Source organism: Cebidichthys violaceus, unplaced genomic scaffold (genome assembly GCF_023349555.1).
Source record: "Cebidichthys violaceus isolate CVI_PGR_0920_01 unplaced genomic scaffold, fCebVio1.0.p SCAF_23, whole genome shotgun sequence".
Lineage (NCBI taxonomy): Eukaryota > Metazoa > Chordata > Actinopteri > Perciformes > Stichaeidae > Cebidichthys > Cebidichthys violaceus.
In genome coordinates, this window is record NW_027176406.1 from 8,518,603 (window position 1) to 8,537,062 (window position 18,460).

At 42.9% G+C, this 18,460-nt stretch overlaps 1 protein-coding gene across 1 annotated transcript; it reads right to left on the bottom strand.

The window, feature by feature from the left end:
- Positions 1-641: 641 nt before the first annotated feature.
- mosmoa (modulator of smoothened a) lies at positions 642-17,830 on the bottom strand. Its single transcript, XM_068718877.1, has 3 exons — positions 16,912-17,830; positions 9,232-9,444; positions 642-3,210 (listed from the first exon to the last, which is right to left on the bottom strand). The coding sequence occupies exons 1-3, from the start codon at positions 17,015-17,017 to the stop codon at positions 3,026-3,028; spliced, it is 504 nt and encodes a 167-aa protein (XP_068574978.1). The 5' UTR covers positions 17,018-17,830; the 3' UTR covers positions 642-3,025.
- Positions 17,831-18,460: the final 630 nt, after the last annotated feature.

An 18,460-nucleotide genomic window follows, 5' to 3' on the forward strand; every position in this document is an offset into this window, starting at 1 on the left:
CTTTAAAAACTGTCCTTTTGAAGGTTGACTTGCAATCAAAATCAATGCCAGAAGCAATGACTAGTTGGTTTCCTTCAGAAACAAACCAAATAATTCTGGCAAATCTAGCAAGGTTGACATGAAGGTTGCAACTACTGCAAGTCCTCTGAAAACGTTGACAGCCTTCAAAGTCACAAAGGCTTTCATGCAGAGTGTAAAACCTCTGATGTGCTCAACACGATGAGAAACTACGGTGCTACTGTGAAGGGAAATGTTAATTGTGTGAATTAAAAGCCTCAAAATGACCGACTTTAAATAGACCACTTAGCCCAGACAATACTATTCTAAAAATAGATTTCAAGGCCACTAAACAGCATTCAACCGATGCACTCTGGGAACACTGATAGCCCTTCCACTGATGCATTCTGGGTAGCTGCCCTTGAAGCCAGTTTGTGTCAGTTTTTCACAGATTTAATGAATTCGGAGTGGAAGGACATTTGAGTCACATCCTGCAGAAGTAGCACTCTGATTATAAGATTAATGGGTGATGGAGAATTCCTCTGATTGAACGATCTGCTTATCATTTAAGCTATTGATTAGATTCACATCTTAAATAAGCACAATCAATCATAAAGACTGTCAGTCTCACACACACATTTTTGTTCCTCTTTTTATTCAGTGATAAATAATTTCCTATGATCATAGGCTTTTATGTGAAGACATCCGATCAAGGCAAGAGACAAATTAGAGGGCACACGTTGCCACCATTAGAAAATAATAGCAGAAACAAAAACAATGAGGTAAGAAGTTCTCTTTTTTTATACATTTGTGGTGCTTCTATTTCTGTTACCTAAACTGTTGAATGCACAGTGCTTCCTAATACAGCCTGCCTTTTGTGTGTCTGTACATTATTAAACAAAAACAGGTCATGGCACGATACTGAACCAACCGACACAGGGAGGGCACTGCAGAGTGTGGAGCCAGCAGAGCAGAGCACATCATCATCATCATCAGCAGAGAGGAAGAAGAGCAGGAAACAGAAATACAAAACTAAACTCTTAAGACTTGGCGGCAGAGCTCCGTGATCGATTCCACACACACACACACACACACACACACACACACACACACACACACACACACACACACAGACACACACACACACACACACACACACACACACACACACACACACGATCTGAGTGTCAGTAGGTTGTATGCTCTTGAAATGGTTATGAATAAACAAGTTTATATGTGAACTACATTGATAATGGATGGTAAACCGAAGTGAGAGCATTTCAGTTGAGTTGAGGTCAACTCTAGAACAAACTAGTTTCAGAAATGGAAGACATTTGCAAATCCAGTATTTTGAATAATGAGGTGAACAAATGCAGAATTTGGCGCTTTGTTTAGACCAGAGGTTTTTAAGAATTATCACAGATGTTCATAGTGAATAAACATCCATTAATCTGCTTAGAAAAGAAGTTAAAAGACACTTAAAACTACAGAACTTGTCTGAAAATCAGCACGTTTTCTTCTGTGTAAAAGTAACCCAGTAATAGTTTTATGTGTATCCACAGGTACATTACAAAAAAATCGAATAACTAATTCGGCATACTTCTAAAGGTGGCTTTACGTGTGCATGCGCGTGCGTGTGTGTTTTTCATTCACGGGCCTCAAGAGCAGCACACTGAGGCACAGCCCCATGCACGGACCTGACCTGCAGTCCCTGTGCCTCCGCTGACCAACAAAAAAAACTGAAATAAAAACAGCTCCTGGCTCGCTTCTTTCCCGTCCAACACTAAAGGAGAATACCACCAATTTTCAGAATTCACACGTTATTTTCACACCTTATTAATGTAACTTCCGCTTCCATATATAAAGATTCAATACTGTCTGCTGTAATTACTGATATAGATTCACCTCAAGCCCTCGGGAATGCAACACCTTTGAAAAGGTCACTGTGTGTGGCTTTACTTAAACACAAGAGGTGTGTTTATGTTCAGATGATTGTTCTCTAAATTCACAGTCTTCTAGTTATTGGCAAAACATGTGTATCATAGTTATGCATTTAGCTTAGCAAAATAATACTCACAAGCACTCTGTTGCTCTGCTTTCCCTATAAATAACATAACGCAAGGTCCTCCATTGAGTGGCATTCTCCTTTATGGTACTTGACCTCCTGCTCTGCTGCCCAGGGAAGTCACCTCCTGCTACCTGCTCCTGAGCTGCAGCTGGTTGGACACTAAAAGGCGTCACACCTGCACCTTCCTCTCGTCCACAGCAGCCCTGACAGCTGTGCTCACAGCTGCTCGCCCCAGTCGCACACCTGGAGGCCACGTGAAGTGACAGGCGAGAGTAAAAATCCTGCTTTAAAGCCGAGCTGGCAGAAAAAAAAAAAAAAAAAAAAAACACCCAGTTCCCCCTCCAGGATTCAGTTCAGTGAACCTCAATTACACTCAATCTACTTTAGTGAAAAGGCGGTGAGGGGGTAGGAAGGGGAAAAAAAACAAAACAAAAGAACACAAAATGTACAACAACAGAAAAATAAACACACAACTGAAATAGCAAATAGAAGCCAAAAATAGCAACAGGAGCAGTCGTGACGGCGCTGACGGGCAGCCGGGGGTCAAGATGAAGAGAGGCTGCAGCGGTCCTCAAGAAATGTGAGCCCGCATTGTGGCCGCAGTTGCCATGACAGCAGCACGTTAAGCACCCTTTTCCAGAACAACAGAGGCGGCCATGTTTTAAATCAACACTGGAAGGGTGCTGCGACAGCCCTCACGCTCTCACTCCTCCACCCCTCTGAGCCCAAGTCCCCACTTTTAGTGTTTTGTTCGTTTTATGGTTTTTGTTTATCGTTAGGTACTCCGTGGTGCTGCGGTCCTCTTGACACAGAATCAAAGACTTCCCCATTTCAGGCTTCTGGCCAGAGTTTGTTGTTGTTGTTGAATTTCAGTCATTTGTGTGTTGTTTTTTTTTTGTAAATCCCAGAACATTTTCAGAGCCTCCTGTGTTCAGTCCAGAGGCGGGCGTAGTCGAGTCCTCAGCCCGGGAGGCAAACTTTGCCTGCGAACAGAAGTCCCACTATGGTGAAGAAGATGGAGAGGACAAACAGCACGTACGAGGAGCCCACCACCGTGTTGTTGGGCAGCTTGTACGGCTGGCCTCCCACCTCGTTGATATAGAAGCCTATGGGGAAGATGAGCGCCGCCATACAGAACAGGATCACTGGAGGGAAGGAGCGAGAGAGGAAACGTTAGTCACTGTACACCTAAATATAAAATATCTTATGATGCCGTACACAGAACTACTTTTACTCAAGAGCTTTTCTTACATGTAAACCACACTAGATGTCCACTCAAAACACCTAACGTCAGTCATCATTGTAGCCTTTAATCTCCGCACGAGATGCAGAAAATTAAGCTTGAACTCACTCAACTAGAGCAGGAAGCAGAGGCTGCTCAGATTGAATTAAATTTGAGTTCATTAGTGACGTACAACCTTTCAAATGGCATTGAAGCAGCAATTACACAAGGTGGACTCACAGAAAGCACCGAGATCAGTGCGACTCTGCCTCACGTGTTTCAGGAAGATGAGAGACTCTGAAACTGTTTCTGTTAAAATGTCATTTATGCAATTAATGTTTCCAACATTTTTTTTTACAAGTCATAGATTATACATCATTCTGCCAAGTTTGCAGCAACAGAATATCAAGCAACACATTTGAGTGCCAGTACATCTTTTTTTTTTCTACCAGACTGCAGGAATGACAGACTCATTGCTCATTTCACAACGATGTCTTCATTAGAAGAGGATTGTGGGTAACATTGAGTTCATAATCACCACGGGAGCAATTGGGGAAACCCACACTTCTTCACACCAAGATAACTTTAGCTGGAACTTTCTACAAGCACCGGATGTCCAGTAACTGTCCCGCATGAAGACGACCTCATTTAAAATCGTATTGACATCTGTAACTACTCAAAGAACTAAAAATACAACCTTGGAAAAAGGCGTTTTATGCCACGATATATTGTGTGGCTCTCTTCGTATGTCGAGGCAAGTACGAAGGCTTTTTGAAAAACTATCTAATATCGTTGTTTGTTTCATCATTTCATGAACACCATTTCCAATAAGCTCTAGACCTTTGCAGTGTTAGTTCAGACATGTCCGTAGAAACAGCAGGTCGAAGAGGAGCCAACGCTGATGAAGTGTTTGGACAGCAGAGATTAAAGCTGGCTTTAGTAGAGAGCTTTGGTGAACTTTATGATACGGAAAAATCAAGTTACGACGACGTAAATAACTACAGTTTACGGCAACTGCAGTTTGTCTTGTGCTCACAAATGAATTGTTGTTGAACCCCAGAAATACACTTGAAAGAAACACTGAATGATCGATTGTATTGAGTTACAGAAGCTAGTGGAGCAGAGGCCGGCCTGGACGTGATGTCATGAGATCTTCAGACTGAACATGTGGGACAATGAGGAGCCTCCACCATCGGTCCCACTGATGCATTACTGTGTATTTACATGGGATAACAACACTGTTTGGCCCAAACTGTACAAGGACCCGATTATTCATGTTTAAATTCTGGTGTTTCCTGTTCAACTATACTGTCAACAAACAAATAAAGCAAAAAAATGTAAACAAAAACAAAAAGGAGTTGCTGTAAATCCACCATCTACTGTTTACACAACCACATAATACAAAACACACACAATTAAAGGATAAAAAAACAGAACAAAATGACAGAAAATTCACTCAACATTGACATGTTTGCAATTCTGTTGGGTTGTTTATGTATTTCCATTTGTAAATTACAATATTTCTGATACTACCTGAAGGCAGCATTTCTCCACAATCAAATGTTTTGGTAAATCTTTAAATCCCTCCGGAAGCTAATTCCAGCTTTTAAGTTAGTAAAGTCAAGCTTCCGTGTGGCTTTAGGCAACCATTTGTGTGTAGAAGCGTATCATAATCAAGTATCCTTGAACTCACCACAGATTTGCATTATTTCCAACACCACATGAATGCAGCATTAGTTTCAGTAAATGTTTCTCCACGAACAATAAATAAGCTCTTTATAAAACAGCCTCAGGCTGATTAACACTGTTTAACATGTCTCGACATGCTTGATGGTGCAGATCGGGGATCAGATGTCATGCTTTAACAGCCACATCCAGTTTGGTTTCGCTACAAGTTAGTAAAATACTGAAAAAGAATGTCCTTCATTTAAGAAAAGACTAAAATGAATACCGAGGAGGAAGCCACATGTATGCTGATGTTGTTGTTTCTTTCTACCCACAATGCAACACTACGGCTGACAGATTGGTCTGAGATTCAGGTGATTTATACTTGCAGCCTCACACATTTCACCTTAAGCAGAGATGAGGAGCGGCTAAAGGAGGCATCAACTCCATACAGTCCGATTTATTTAAATTTTCAAACTTGCCTCAAGTGACATCACTTGAGGCAAGTTACCAGTCTTCGGGCAGCTCCCTCTGGAGCCACAAATGTTTTTTTGTTTGTTTGTTACATAACATATGAAGTAGCAGGACCTGAAAACACACTTTGTGTAACTTCAATGGAGTTCCCCTTTAACCAGATTTTTTTAATTGGCTTTTTAGAAGTACACATGTGCATGACAAAAAAAAAAAATCCCCCTTTAAAAAACAATGAGCACGTTGTGATGCTCTGCAAAGCATGTGCACAGCCAAGCACAGGGAAGCCATTACAGAGTCTGAAGTGGTGCTGTCCAGGAAGTAGGCGTCTGTGATTGGATAACAAAGTAGTCCCTAATGAGAAGATCTCCCTTTTTCCTGTGAAGATGTTATTACTGACGCTTTGGGTCCAGCCCCCGAGTCCACTTATGTAACACACAGCGACGTGAAACAGCAGAAGAAAACTGTGTGACAGAATTTGTGGAATAGCTTCACGTACTTAAAAAGAACTCTTTAATGTTGCATTCAGAACTGTGAGCTGTGAGATGTTACTGCGTCTGCTACATAAACTCTAAGCTATCTTAGTTTTCAGCAGAATTACAAGAACTCAAAGAACGAGACCCGTCACGACCTCCCTTCAAAGCTCACCGAGGCTGTGTTCAACTATTTTGGTGCAATCCATTTTGTGACGGCAGACGCAGCCATTTTTAGCTTTCACCTTTTCACTCTCTTTTCAATTAGCAGAGCTGTTCAGTACCTGAGGGATGACTTTTTTTTGCCAGTCACATAAATCTCACTGATGTTACAGTTTTGTCATGTCGTGCAGCTAGAGGAATGTAGAGTAGTGCTGGGATTTAAAAAGACATTTTGTCAATCTGGCAATTAAACAATTTACCCCAGAGATTAAATATCTAATTAGGAGTGGGCGACATGCCTCAAATAAACAGGAAGGGATATTTGTTTTTGGCTAATCCAGCAATAAATACCTTAACAAATCAAAGTGTTTTATTCAATCGTTAAATCAATGATGCAAGTATAAAAATCAAATACTGCCATTAGTCCTACTCTTATAACTGCAACATTAACCACACTAACACCAGAGATACTCATGGGATACCAATCGTGGTATAAATGGTAAATAAAAATCGCCCACTCTGTTGTTTTATCTGAATACGATTAACTGAGTGTGACGTTCATGAGTCTACTTGCTTAACTGATAAACTGGTTTGATAGAGTTATGGTCCTTTTAACCGTTTTTTTGTACAAACAAAATCTCTGACGTGTAAACTATTACATACTCAATAAAACGTGTTCAGAAACAGAGCCAATCAAAAGCATGTTGTGAACAATGTCCGGTAAAGCTGCATCACAAAGCACAGACACGAGATAATATTTACTGTCTGTCATTTGGCCTGATCATTGCCCTGCCGATGTGTTTACTGATGACGAGGGGACGAGGGGTGTGTGTGTGTGTGTGTGTGTGTGTGTGTGTGTGTGTGTGTGTGGGGGGGGGGGGTGATTGCAGGAGGATGCGTGGTAAGCTAAGCTAAAGTGGAGCCAGAAATTCGCAGCTCAGCATTATTCCTGCGAGCTTAATTGAAGTGCACTTCACGGTCCGCTGCTCCTCTAAAGTGCTGATGACACACGGCTCACCTTCTGCAGGAGAAAGCATCATCTCAGCTCATGTGACTGATGGTTACTAATGCATGGCACAGAAATGACCTGAAACCATTATGTCTATTTATTGATTAGTTAATAGACCTTGATAATTGATTCATTGTTTGTCCTTTTTTCATGCAAACAATAGCAAAACATTCACTGGTTCCAGCTTCTCAATAATGAGGATGTCCTGGTTTTCTTTTGTCGTACATGATAAAAAGGCATATTTTTGCATGTTTATGTTTAAGGAAGCCAACATTTCTTTCTCTAATTAGATTTTAAAAAGGACGCTGTGAAAATGGGACCAGAATCAACCGATGGTGTAATAAAGTAAGTAAATATAGTTTACAAACTAGTGGGTTTAGTGTCAAGTCACTCTTTAAAATAACGTTCATGGACCGACCCGACAGGTATTTTGGGCCGTAGAGGAAAATACAAGTTTTATGAAGTTGCTGTTAATGTTTTGTATGACTCATATTTATCATAGCGCCACTCTGAACCCGCACACCTGGGGGAAACACTGCTTGTGTGTGTGTGTGTGTGTGTGTGTGTGTGTGTGTGTGTGTGACGAGAAACTGCTTATACCCGGCTGCTTATTTCCTGTGGGGGGGGAGGGGACGACGACAACGACGACGATGACAGAGGTGGGTCTGTGCTGGTCATACAAAGCTGTCCATTCAGGTACCAGAGGCCTGGAGCCGGTTACACCACAGACTGCCCACCTTCTCTCAACCTTCACCTGGCTGACCCGACTGCTGCCCCCCCGGCTCCTCAACACAACCAGCTTCCCTTTATTCTGCGTCTATACGCCTCGTTCGTTTCGGTCTCAACATTGGCTCTTGAGCTGTGCAAACACGTTTTATTCCCTTAAGTCACCTTCTGTACTCAACTCTTCCTCAGCCCCCGGCCATTTCACTCACTTAACCTCTCACCTTCTCCTCCATCACAGCTACATGTTCAGCAACATCAGAGGAAAAAAAAAAAAAGAAGCTTATTTCAAATCCCAATTTTACCTCTTCGTCCCTCTCCTACACTTCAAAACAGGCTCAAGGATCCCAAGAAGACCATCCGTCCCTAACGCGTCTGCTACTTGGAGAACTAAAACAAAATAGAGTGATGATTTACCATCTTTTCTCTTAACATACTCATCTCAACATCAAGGTCTCCCTTGTACCTAAAATAAATCAGAAGTCCTCCTGAGCCTTATTTCCTAACAGTGATAATAATGATGCTTCAATCCCCTTAAAAAGAATAACAACAACATACCTCTTGTCTAACACAGCCAACAGAAGTGTAACAAGGGGACAAAGGTGACAACTGCAACCGCCTTACTCCCTTCAAGTGTGATGTTTAAACAACTAACTAATTGATCCAACGCCGTCCAATTCAGCTTGTGACACAGATCTGTGCTCACAGACCGGCCTGTGGAGAAAGCGGTGATTCATCGGGAAGTGATTATTTTGTTATAAAACCTAATTATGAATCTGCATTTAGCCTGGCGAGCAAATAAAAATAAATTAAAAAAAGACTCTCAATGGGTGTTTGTTCAAATTTGTCCTGAAAAATGCAGCCGGCTTTCAAACAATAATACAGAGCATTGTGTCTTCACAGTGTGCTGGAGGCGGTCTATTCCCTTTAACTAACCGACCAATCAGGCTCTGCCCTCCCACACAGCCTTATGAAACCAGCCTGGCCACGCTGCACGAGGTGGATGCCGGGTTGTGGTTGCTGAGTGCTGGAAGCGAATCTTACAGGGAAGAAAACACTTGAGAAACGCTGTGGCACACAAGCCACCTACTCGGGTATCAGAGGAGCTGCATTACTCAATAAATTAGCTTAAGGGAGCAAGAGGAACACTTAGGAAAAGTGCAAACGCAACCAACCAAATACACATTCTCACGTCACTCTCAGAAACACAAAAGGTCCTGGATAAAGTCTCCTAACTGGGCCAAAATCTCACATCGATTAAATCTCATGACTTCTCCTTTTATTATTTCTTGCCCTGAAGAGACTATGTTCATGAAAATACTAATGTTGCAAAGATAACTTTCTAAAGATCATGTCAGGAAAGACGCAGTGAGACAGAGAAGAAGGAGACAATAGCAAAACTATTTCCTTCAGAGTGAATGTCACTGTCTGGTTCACTTACTGCCAGTAAAGGCGATCCAGCGGGCGTATTTGGTGGCTTCTCGGCGCCAGTGTGATGCCACGAGTAGTCCACAGGTGACAGTGAGGGAGATGATGCCCATGATGATGAAGAAGAGCGTGGTGACCCACTCCGGGGGCAGCCGGGGTGGAATACAGGTCCGGTCTCGTCCGTGGATGGTCTGACATTGCCGGACTAGACCGACCGTAAGGGCACCTGCAGAGAGACGTTGAATGGTGAAAAGTTGACCAGAAAAAAAACGTTGGAACACTTCATTATCAGTAAATGCAAACACAAGAGAAGCAGCTGGACCAAAACATAGCAGCTCAGCTGATGTCAAAGCGAAAGAGGAATAAGTGAAGGAGGAGAAACGAGAGAGAATCTCCTCTAATTTGTCACCAGTACAGAGCTGGAGAGGAGCTGCTCTCTCCACACTGGTGGGCCCAACTATGCCAGCGAGTGGCCAATATTTTGTTCTTGCACCGTCACACTCTAGAAGAGAAAGAGAGGATTTAATCAATCCTGCCAATTACTGAATCTACCCCACGCAGGTATGTGAAAAGGACACTTAAGACAGACACACGTCCGTAAGAAGTTGCAATGATCACACAGATTTGCAGCAAGCTTTAGAGACCCAGTGGCCATAACCATCTCCTATCTCTATCTCCTCGTCTAGGATATCATGCACTTTGACGGCTTACTGTAACCATCATTGATCAGACAGGAAGTCATGGCCTCATGCCTCAAAGTTTGAGCGTGAAGGCCAGTACTCAGAGCAGAAACATGCTCCGGTGGTGCAGCCACTCTGGAAGGACGTCATTCAATTAGAGCACGTCCTCAAGGGGAGTTTCTACCCGAGTAAGCAGAACGGCGTCCCATCACTCAGGCCTCTGCTGATCACAGGCGTCGGCCAAAGAAAGGCGGACTATAAGTGATGTGAGGGGATGTGAGGCGTTCATTGGAAAACGTTTTAGCACATTCGGGGTGATGTATAGTGGTCTTTCTGGATGGCAGATGAGCCGTCCTATACCCCTTGACACTTCGAATATGCACACACATAACAGGACACTTTTAGACTGAGTTCAGAGAGACAACAGCACTGCATGAAAAGTACAATTGTCACTGTGGTATCTTTCCAGGAGTTGTCAAATCCAGTTTGCCTCCTTTGCAAGGTAACAGCGAAGGACACAAACTTCAAAAACCTTTAAAATCACTGATATAAGAGTGACCTTCCTGGATCATATTTGTCACGCGGATACTTGGAGCAACTTTCCTCGCCCCTTGTGTTTCTTTAATGAAGCACTTTTTTCCAGATGGAATGCTCAGTCCTGAAATGGCACTAGCTATAAATGGCATACAGTCACATATATTTTCACTTAAAAAGGTGCCCTGTGGAGTTTTCTTGTAAACAAACTAAAGTTATGTGTGTGTTACTCAACCAAACTCATTGTGTATATCCTTGAGCTCTAAAACATGTCAAGAGCATTTCCTTCAACATAAAACATTTAGCAAAGCCTATTTAAAACCTGAGTTGTTAACGTTCATGTTCATTTGCTAAAAATCTTCTCATCCTTGAGTTCAGGCGGATCGGGGAATATATAGACGGTTGGCTGAGTACATCGCTGATGGGGCTTTTTGTTTTTTGGGCGATGTCATTTTATTTTGCTAATTTAATAGTCTGTCTGCCTCTAAAGTTTGAGAGACGCTTACAGCCGCTGATCAGCAGGCAAAAAGAGAGACAGCGGGGGAGAAAAACTTTGTAGAGTCAGCATATTGTCACATCCAACTCGTGAAATAAGAGTTTTAGGCGAGTTTGATTTTGTTTATGTCAAGTTTGAAAAGAATTGTGTTTGACGATGCTCCGCTGCTCGAACAGCAACATATTGCGAACGTGGACATGGTGAAGAAAAAGGGAAACCACACATGTATGAACACCACAGTGCTACTAGAGGTTTAAAAACTCCCCCGGAAACCTTTAAATAAACGGTCTCCATCTGTGTAAAGCTGATAAACATGTACGCTATGTGGCTACGCTAATTCTGCACTGAGGCCTTAATGGCACAATGTCTTCTCAGAATCATATGGGGACTTTATTTCCTCCACATATTTGGGGCATAATCTAATAAAAAGGAAAAACACTTTTTTCTACTGACCATAGAATAACCCATTCACTGAAAATTCTTTGTGGGCGACATTATAAAGTTCAGCAGCAGGTGGGTGGATGCGAGCACGAGACGAGCGTGCGAGCTGGAATTTCAGAAGGTCAAGCATGTTGCTGGCTCCGTCTGGCACCCGAAATCTAGATGTTTCATAACCCGTCTACTATAACCCTTTCCTCTATTTACACAATGAATGTATGATGCTGCTGCTTATAACCCCATTGAGTCTAAAAGCACTTAAATACAAACAGAATAGCAAAGTGTGTGAGAAGAATGCTCTTACTGCCCCGGGAGGGGGGGGGGGTCAACAGGCAGTCCAGAGGAAATCCTGTCCCCTTTGTAACACCCAGAGAAAGCTTTAACAGCAACAACCCACACAAACAACTCCAATATTTCCAAAGAAACGCCTTGGGAGTCTCAGTCAGGAGATGTTAAAGTGTGCTGTATAAGGAACTGCTTTACATCTACTGTTACAGGCAGAAAACCTACCTTATAACACACACGCACGCACGCACACACACACACACACACACACACACACACACACACACACACACACACACACACACACACACACACACACACACACACACACACACACACACACACACACACACAGACAGACAGAGTAATAGTTATTAGGGCACACAATTCATCACAGACAAGGAAAAACCAAAAAAAAAAAAGGATGTTCTCAGTCTTCAATTATTTCTATGGCAATTCAATTATCGCCGAGCAGAACACTTATGCAATAACAGTAAAGTGTGAAGGGGGAAAAAAAGATGGAGGTCATGGCTTGTGACAGAAATGGCACCTGGCTGTTTGGCTTACTCAACAGGCTAGCCCAGAAGTCAGTGCAGACTAACCTTGAGCAAATTAAGAACAGGGGGTGAGTGAGCGAAGTGAAGAAAGCTGGTGCTGGTGCTGGGAACAGGGAAACATTAAGCAAAAGGTTTCAAAGCTGCGGTTAATGGCACCGATTTATGACTGTTTCCTCTGGATCCTCCGGCCTCCTGCTGTTTCACGAGCTCTCTGTAGAATTCCTGCCTTACAAGAGGCAGGCACGCTACGGCACACGGATACAGGTAAACAAATCAACAAGCAGGCGCATAAAGAAAAAGTTCCCGTTAATGTCTGTCTGATGCTCAAACAGCAACAGTGTGTTCATAATAAGTACTTTTCATTCATACATGGCAGACTTCACTTCAACTGCTAGAAATAAAAAAATGTTGACTGCTCTATGTGCAAAGAATATGCATGAAGATAAATAGTTTGATATGTTGGGAAGTAAGTTGGATATAATCACTGTGACGTCACCCATTGCTTACGGTTTTAAAGCCTTAATTTTGGCATTTTTGGCCGTCGCTGAATAAGACATTTGTAGGCGACAAAAATGTTACAATTAACTTTTATAAACTGAAAACACAAAGAGAAAGGGTTAAAGTAGTAAGACATAAACCAGGACGACTCCCAGACCGAGAACGGCGTGGCAGAGACTTGTCAATCACCCCATGCAGCCCCGCCCTAAAGCATACGCGGCTTTATCGTCTGTTTTACTCTAAATAAGACCATAATTTACTCAATGAACGTCAAACTGACTCCTCTTGCATTGGCTCCACTTTTCAGACCCAGAGGTTGCCGCGTAGTGCCAACCAGGAGAAACAGCTAGCCTGGCTCTTCCCAAAAAGGAACAAAATCATCTACCAGGACCTCTAAAGCTCACTAATTAAAACATTGTATCTAGTTTGTTTATTTGTATGACAACCAAAGTCTAAAAAAAACGACGCAAAAACAACAATTCGCTGTTTTAGGGGGGAGGGTTATGTGCCTGACGAGATTATTTTTCCTAGGTTGGCATGACCCACTCTACTCTGCCTCTGATCGGCTATTCCTACCCTGGCCAATCCCACTCCACATGCCTAAACCTAACAAACCCAACCAGAGCAGACATTAAGCAGAGAGATCATAGACGCTCTGTGAGAGCGGAGTTACAGTTTGGTAGCATCTCTACAATAACGACCAATATTGGCTGATCGTGCACATTCACACCAACGTTAAACAAAGTTGAGCTCCGACCAACGAGTTCACAGGAACCAGAACAAAATGCTTGAACTCATCTGTTGCACCTGCTTCAATTGAAGTAAACGGGAGGCAGCCAGTGTGACCGTACCCCGAGCCAAAATGGATTCTCTTTAGTATACAAACAAATCTGTTTTGTTTCAAAAATAATGGGCCAATTCTCCATATTGAGACCCTACTTATTTTCACCCCCCCCCCCCCCATCGTGCCCCGTTACCCTGCAGTGAGCTTTGTGCTCACAATGATCACTGTGTCTCGGTCCAAATGGGAGGAAATGAGGTCCGTGTCTGCTCATCTTCAGCATGATGATGCGGTCATTAGTGGAGTATGGAAAGGGGGGGGGGGGGGGGGGGTGATGCTGTTTAGAAGCTCTGGAGGGATGAGTCAAGCAGGCCTCTGAACTGTGGTGGGCGGCATATAGGCAAGCTGAAGCTGCCAACAGCTGCGTCTTTTGCTGCTGGAGGCTTTTACAGCGCCCACTTGCATTGCAGGGCCACTGGAGCACAGCTGATGTGTACGCTCCAAACTTGGATACAAAACCTGACAAGCCCAGGAGAGTATTGTATTCTCTGAAACCTAAGTGCTAAATGATGAATCTAGTCGAACCTAATCTACAACCCCCAGTGCCTATATCAATGCAAAATACGTAAGTAGGCAGCCGTTGAAATGCTTCCACCGCAAAAGGCAATGAAAGTAATATCTGCTTCAATTTTAACACTTGAGCCACCTGCAGGGAGTCAGTTTCAAGCTCACAATCAACACTGTAGTGAACATGTCAAAGTTACAATCGTCATGTTTACCTCTGCAGTTCTGAACCAGTGCTGGTGTTTTTGTCCTTTCGGGTTGGCGGGACAGGGTGGACTGAACTGCAGAGTCATCTATTATTGATGCTAACTGCCCGGGAGAACATGTCTGTTTCTCCACGCTCTGAGCACAAAGACGACCCGCTGAGGTCCAACAAGGGCGGGTTGTTAAGCGCTGAGCCCCTCTGACAAGACAACAACACAGCGAGGAACCAGAGGTCAGCTGATGGAGATAACACAATGTAGGGGAGTCACAGGGGGGGGCTCCTACTTCATATCAACTTCCAGCAATTCACTTGTCTGTGCAACGGCGTGGACTAAACAGTGCAGACAGAGGTAACAGAGGAACCACACAAAATATTGTTTAACAGAGCCCCAAAGAGAAACTGTAAAATTATGCAATATGCCTAAACCATCTTAAGAGACAAGACAGGCCAAGAGAGGAACCACGGTCGCAAGAAATGGGAAATAAGTAGGCAACATGCAGGGGGAATGACAGCTAATTTTTAATACATTTTTCTAAATATGTTTGTCATGATGCCTACTTATGTACACGAGGAACACACACTGTATTAGTGAGTGAATGTTTTGTTCTAAGCATATATTTCAGGGCTGACAAATGCAAAATGAACATAATCTAAAAAAAAAAAATTCCCCCATTTAACATGTATAATCCCTATACTTACAACTACATTACAGAGAAACATAAATAATTAACTTGCTATTCATTTGATATTTTGGTTAAAGAAAAGTGGCACCGCAAAAACTAACCACAATTGTGCGGTTGAGACGGCACACTCAACCCATAAAGATAGAATCACCTTCAAACACTTGTTAAATCACCTCTGTGACTCCGTCACAAATAACACAGATAACGCTGAGTCTCTACTTTATGTGACGCAGTATGATGACCATCTGCATTCACATTTACTAGATAATATAAATAGGCTGTTATAAGACTAATTTGCTACTCATGCCATACAAAGATGGGCTGATACTGTAACCTTCTGCCCAGGGGGAAAATCTACACAAAATGTCCTTTACAAGCAAACTAACTGCCTTTTTAGACCAGATAACGTGGCATAATATTGACTGGATTAAAAACCTGTATTAGTATACTATCATATACTACTTTACTATCATATATGATAGTGAACTAATACAGCGGGCTGGTGCATTCTCAAAATGGTGAGAAAATAAAACGTGACAGAGTTGTAGTCCATCGCCTGCGTGTCTCATAAAACCATAAAAAGAGAAGTTACATCACGACCACCAAAGAGGGCCATGAAAGCTGAGGGGAAGTGAGAACAGTGACAGCAAGGTGGAAGTCGGCCGCTGTGTGAAACTCTGCAACACCCACAGTCAGTTTTAATGTAGCAACATAAAAGTGTTGGGAGAAACTACCCACAAATCTTTGGCTGTACATCTATAGATAGTGGCTTTGTGTTATTTGCATCCTATTATTACTTTTTTTTTTTTGGTACAGATGGCTTAATACTGCCCTGGTGTGTGTCGGTGGACGATGCACCCTCCCTGACCCAGTTACTAAGCTGTCATCCTGCCGAGGGAACAAAGAGGAGCAGCTGTCTATCAATAGCCTGAATGTGTTTTTCAAGACCGACACAAATAAAGCGAGGACTCACAGCACGTGTGCTTCTGTCCAAAAAAAAAAATCAGCAGGGATGCCACAAATGAGCACCTGCCTTGGATCCTCAAGTGAGCGCTGATTGGACTGATCACATGTGGGTCACTTCAAATGTCAAGTCACCAGAGAAATACGGGGCCGCAATAACTTCTAGTGCTTCAAATGATAAGACGCTGAATCAACTAGTCGAGTTGATAGAAAAAAAAAAGGATGCAACTAATGAGCAATCTGTTGCTTTTCTTTCCATGAATCAACTAGTAGTCTACAACATTTCCCTAGAGCACACTGTCAAATCCTAGAAATTGGTTACTTTGTTTCACCCAGGTTCAAAACCCGAAAAATGTTTAAAACATAAAACATAGAAAAGCAGCAAATCCTCCTGTCTAAGCAGCAATTACAAGCCAGTGTTTGGCATTTTAGGCTTGATAAATTCAGTCATAGATCACTTGCTTATCTGCGATGAATTTCCTGATGCTTGATTAATCCAAATTTCAGCAAAAGGTCAAACATTCTCTGGTTTCAGCTTCACATTGAGCTGCTTTTCCTTCTTAAATATCACTGCAGATTAAATATCATTTTAGTTTAGTGTATACTAGTGATTAGAAGACATCATCTTGGAATCCGGGAGACACTAATGGTCATTTTCACTGTTTTCTAACATTTGTATAGACTAAAGATGCATTTATTTACCAAGAGTCATGCAAATAAAAATCAGTTGCTGCCCTAAAAAGCAACAGAGGTCCATGATGCTGATCAATCAGGGATGAAATTGTAATTTTATGGTCTTATATTTCAGGAAGCAATGTAAATACGCACAGAACACTCTGCTGTGGAAGACAAAAGACGCTGCTGCAGATGAAACCCTCCACACAATGGAGCATATCTTTGTTGTGGAGATTATCTGATGTGCCAACATCCCCTGCAGTGTGTGGGGGGGACACGGGCAAGAAAAAAAAACATAATAGTAGTTGTGAATGGCTGCTGTGGCTTCATTTACCTGCTGATTCGCCAGTGTTGATCCAGTCTGGGTTTGCAATGCTGGCTATTGCAAAGATATCTGCTGCAAGAAACAGGCACCCTGAAATGATCGTGAGTTTATCCATGTCGCCAGCTGATGAGGCGGTGAATGACGTGGGGGGAAGACGAGGGTGGTCGTTGTCCAAAATGTGACCCCGAGTGTGGAGAGACTCTGTGGGGCTGTTATCAGTCTAACCTCGCCCCCTTCAACAGGAGCCTGCTGCTGCTGCTGTGGTTCTGCTCGGCATTCTGCAGCAACGTTAGCTCCTTAGCCCCCAGCTACAAAAAGACTCAAATACGAGGCACAAAAAGCATCACATCTCAAATGCCCGTTTGTAGTCCAAGTACGGTAAATCAACAGCTCACTCACGCACGCTTGTGTCGTCCCTCGGATCCGTTTAGCAGCAGCAGCAGCATCGGACACAGATGCGGCTAGCTAGAGAAGCTAGCTTAGCTATTCCACAGATTCTGGCTCGGTGAGCCGAGCTGCGGCCCAGAGGCTGCTCCACGGCCGAGACCGCGCTAGCATTTCAGACACAATGTCACACACACACGGAGGTGGAGCGGATCGAAGCAAAGTTCCCTTCACTTCGTGGTATCCTTGTTTCCTAGCAAAAGGTCTCACGTTAGCCGTCAGAGAGAGAGAGAACCCATCAGCCCGTTCTCCTTCTTCTTATTCGCTGGAATAGCATCTGGTACTTTCAGACCGTTAGCTTCACCTCCTCTCGCTCGTCTTCTTCTTCTTCGGCGGTGAGGTAGGACGGTATTTAACGCTGCGTGTTTAAATCCCACAGAAGGCGTCACAGGTCCCAGTGTGGACGGTTAAAAGGGGTAACGTTATTGTTGTGCTTTCCACCCGTTAGCTCAGCCTCCCTTTCTGCCAAATGACATCAGGAGAACTCCCCCCACGCAGCGACACACACACACACACACACACACACACACACACACACAGCTCAGTATCTTCACGTTGAGGAGGGGGGCATCAGTTCTCTTCTCGCGATACTATGCAAAAACCGGGGTTCATGTTGTCCTGAGTCGCCCTATTTGCTCTGTAGGGTTCTGTGATAACCAGAGACTGCATATTAGAACAGAATATAAACTACGGTAGGTCCTTGTGTCGAAATCTAATTTAATCTTAGATCCTGATTTGTAAGTCGCTTTGGATAAAAGCGTCTGCTAAATGACTGTAATGTAATGTAATCTTGTTTTTTCAACATTAGAGTGCTCACATGAAGCATATTCCTAAATGAGCCAGAGCTGAAATTATATAGCATACAAAAAATGTTGACAAACAGTTAAATACATTTATCAGGCAAACTATCGCTGGTTCCAGCTTCTAAAATGTAAGTTTTGTATGACTTTAGAACACATTTAGATAAAAACAAAATCAGCTTATATGAATTACAGTAATTATATGAATTAGTTTCAACCCTAAATACATTTACCATAAACTAACAAAATGGGAGTATTAGTTCATCACATGAGTACTTTGCATCTCTGGGCAAAAAGGCAGCAATGTTTTTGCT

Bases quoted from the DNA above. Each gene is read 5' to 3' on its own strand.
- mosmoa (XM_068718877.1), bottom strand. From the start codon at position 17,017: ATGGATAAACTCACGATCATTTCAGGGTGCCTGTTTCTTGCAGCAGAT. The intron at 9,445-16,911 runs GTAAATGAAGCC...GTCTCTCTGCAG, and splicing joins CAACACTGGCGAATCAGCAG to GTGCCCTTACGGTCGGTCTA. The intron at 3,211-9,231 runs GTAAGTGAACCA...CCTTCCCTCCAG, and splicing joins CTGGATCGCCTTTACTGGCA to TGATCCTGTTCTGTATGGCG.